Here is a 3,473-nt window from a genome sequence, read left to right as displayed (position 1 = left end):
TGCAGGTGAAAACACCAGACAAAATATCAATTTTCCCAGCCACAGAATGACGAGAACTTACATGAGACGTCTGTGCTGAGGATGTATTAAAAAAAAAACTAGGCTGAGTAATTACACTGAATGATAAAATATTTCTGTGAACTCAATAAAAAAAAAAAAATTAAAAAGTTCCTCTGGTACATGCACATTGGTCAACGTTTCTCATGTCAATAAACTACTGATCGCATCAGTTGAGCAAGACCTTGTGTACCGAGCAGCAAACGCTGTTGACAGATGCTGAGAGAGGAGCTGTGATTGGTCCGCGGCGGTGGGTGTTTCCGCATTCCGCAGAGAACTGTCAGCCAGAAGCGCGAGTTGGAGAGGGGGACTGTCGCGTCTGTGTGCACAAACCTCCTCAGTAATTCCCAGAGGAATAGCGGTCCGTCGCCAGGGGAGCAGGGATGCCTTACATGTTCATCAGCACGCAGATCCGATTGGTGTGTATCCTTGCATCTGTAAATGACTCGTGTCATGCTTTTAGGAGGAGACGCGCTGGAGTTGGGACATTCAGGGATTTGTTTATTTGCCAGAGAGCAAAACACCGCGCATATTACTAATCAATCAAGGTTGCAGATTATGATTATGCAGTAGCCTGTGATATTACGCATGCTGGAAAACAACAAACAGTCAAGGCTACAAGCGGAGCGAGCCGCCTGACTATGCCTGTGCGTGTGTGTGTTTTTTTTTTTTTGACATGGTGCCCTAAATTAAAAACACATGTTGCCCAGTTGTCGGCCTCTTGTTGCGCATGTTCATTTTGTTGTCTGCACGACTCAAGCAACCTAATTCTACAGCCTTAGAGTATTGGATGATCTATTTTTAGGCTGTGTAGTTATTAGGGATTAAGATCCACCTGCCAGAAGCATGCAGGTGGAGCCATATGATATGCAGCCAGCACCAGTAACAGACAACAGATATTGTTTTGGCAAAGCAATAATTTCTCAGTCAATCTTAAGCAAACTATCAGCTCTTTGGTTAATGTATTTAATCACTTCTTACAGGAGAACGGTCCAACAAATGTGGGAGATGAATATTCTGATCCAGTTGTCATGAATTACCTGGGAGCAAGGAAAACAACCATGCTGGGAAACAATTTGTAAGTATTTTGTAAATAGGGCAATCCGATATTGTAGTAGGGGTATATTAAGTAAATGCTGCAGGTGAATAGTCAAATTTGGGCATTACCTTAAGATAGAAAGTAAAATGAGAGATTTGTACGCACAGTTCTGCTCAAGGAATCATCCACAAAAGCACCGAGACTGAAATGTCCCTCAAGGGATGTAGAATTTCTATCCTGATTTTATCATTTTTACGAAACCATCTCCACCCCAATTTTGCAAACAGGGACTAATAAACTGTAATGTGTAAACTGCCCACACACACATGCAGAATCTACTCCCAGGTGTGCTGTAAATGTGCTCACGCTGAGCCACATTTCCGTATTTAGGCACTTAACACCGGTGTTTCTTTCATTTCAGCAGTTAGACTACATACATATTGACGACAGAGCTGAGATCAGGTCACATGGAGGGGAAAAACCTCCCAATGTGGTTGAGGAAGGCTGCTGCTTTGCAGATTTAGAATAAACCATTCAAGCTGATGGAATACAGATCAGGGAAGTGTTGTCATTGGCAATCTGATTCAAATGCTGCTGGGAAATGAACCAAGGTGTGGAAGGAAGTGAACAAGCACTAGAACAATTAACAGCATTCGACTTTCCCACATCTGCGGAAAGTAGAATTACTTTTGTGTTTATGTTAATTTAGTTCCGAGTACCATGTGGATGACCCTCCTCGCCTGGTGTTGGACAAGTTGGAGAAGATCGGCTTCCGCGTGCTGACGATGACGGGGGTGGGACAGACGCTGGTGTGGTGCATCCACAAGGAGACGGAGTGATCAGACTGTTGACTGTATAAAAAGGGGTCATTGCTGTGTTCCCAACATTTATATGGCACATAATGGGAATGTAATGGGAACATGACAAACGGTCTTTTGTTCCCCAGTCCTAGTGATATGGTTAGGGGATTGGGGAACATAGATACGCTCTCATATCAAAATACCTGTATAAGCCTTAAAAGGATGAATGAACTGTGATGAAGAACTTAGTCGACTTTTTTTTAAAACGTTGCTTCTTGGCTCTACATTTAACACACAGACAGATTCTAAATCAGCCTTTTGTCAAGAGAAAATGAAGTTCTTAGATTGAGATAATCCCAGACGTAAGGTTTCAGATTACGTTCAATGGGTGACAGTTCACCAATTTCAGGGGAACACCAAACTACATTCCAGAGATTTTACGAGACATATTGTTTGCTATTTACTACTGGCAGTGGGGGACAGTTTTTCTGCTAATACGTAAGAACTTAATTAAAGGCATGTCTGAAAGGCCTCACCCAAGTAAATAAAACACTATGCTAGATACATTTATGTGTATAGATACTTCTGTAAGTGTATCATATGCTCATGATTAAATGATGTAATGATGTGGATTACTTGTGTACTTATTCATAAAAGAAAACAATTTGCAGTCCTTATTAGATTTAACACAGACGAAATGGAAGACTTGTATATAGCCTTCTGATTATCCACATTAGGAAAAATGATAAACGCTCTTATTGCGAGCACTTGCAGCTCTGTGGCACCTTACAGGAACGCTGCATGCCCCGCGATGAGGTACTAGCACTGCAGTCACACAGAGGTCTGCCTGTGAGAGCCAAAAAACGCTGGGTGGTTTCATTACAGCCCCAGGTCTGCCAGCACATGTCTGGGGCCAGCCCAGATCACTAACACACAAACCAGAAACTTTGCCAGTCAGCTCACAGCCAAACTCTTACCAATCCTGCTGCCTCACACATGACTTAACTCCCACCTCCACACTGAAGATCAAAAGGTGCTGGTGCTTCCCAGTCCTGAGACCACGGAGATTCCAGATAATGTTCCACTCACCATTGTGACAGGTTTGACATGGACAATATAAGGAAAACACGGGGCGGAAGAAGATGCAAAGAAGATTCCAAGGTTCTGCTGTAATGGTTGATAGGATGGAGCATAAAACAGGCTCATCCTCCCATCGCTGGTTCGCATGCAGCACAAGCCACTGTGGGCTCAGGGCAGGGTTGGTGGTGAATGTGTTTCCTGTAATTGTATTTCCTCTGTTGTCATTTGGACAGAGTTTGTGTGTTTCTGGGCTTTTTTTCACATTGCCGGGATATGAAAAAAGCTACGCATAAACAAAACCATGTGATGAGGGGATTTTGCAGGAGGAGAGGAGCAGATGTCTCCCACCACGCCACACCGCTTCACAGCTGGACATTGTGTAACAGAGCCACGGAGAGGCAGGAGCAGGATTCGCAGAGAGATGGATGACTGGGTTGGATGTTGCAAAGCTGCCATGTGGCTCCTAAATAACACAATGACAGGAGAAAGCGCCGCCA

General features: G+C 43.7%; 1 protein-coding gene across 1 annotated transcript; it reads left to right on the top strand.

Moving 5' to 3' along the window:
* The first annotated feature begins 308 nt into the window (after positions 1–308).
* On the top strand, positions 309–2,528 carry gchfr (GTP cyclohydrolase I feedback regulator). The gene is made up of 3 exons (XM_051386648.1): positions 309–476; positions 1,041–1,135; positions 1,806–2,528. Exons 1-3 carry the CDS (start codon positions 441–443, stop codon positions 1,933–1,935), a joined length of 261 nt encoding a protein of 86 aa, XP_051242608.1. The 5' UTR covers positions 309–440; the 3' UTR covers positions 1,936–2,528.
* Positions 2,529–3,473: the final 945 nt, after the last annotated feature.

Source organism: Dicentrarchus labrax, unplaced genomic scaffold, assembly GCF_905237075.1.
Source record: "Dicentrarchus labrax unplaced genomic scaffold, dlabrax2021, whole genome shotgun sequence".
NCBI classification, from domain to species: domain Eukaryota; kingdom Metazoa; phylum Chordata; class Actinopteri; family Moronidae; genus Dicentrarchus; species Dicentrarchus labrax.
Note: the sequence above shows the minus strand (reverse complement) of the source record. Positions and strands in the feature narration are given on the sequence as shown.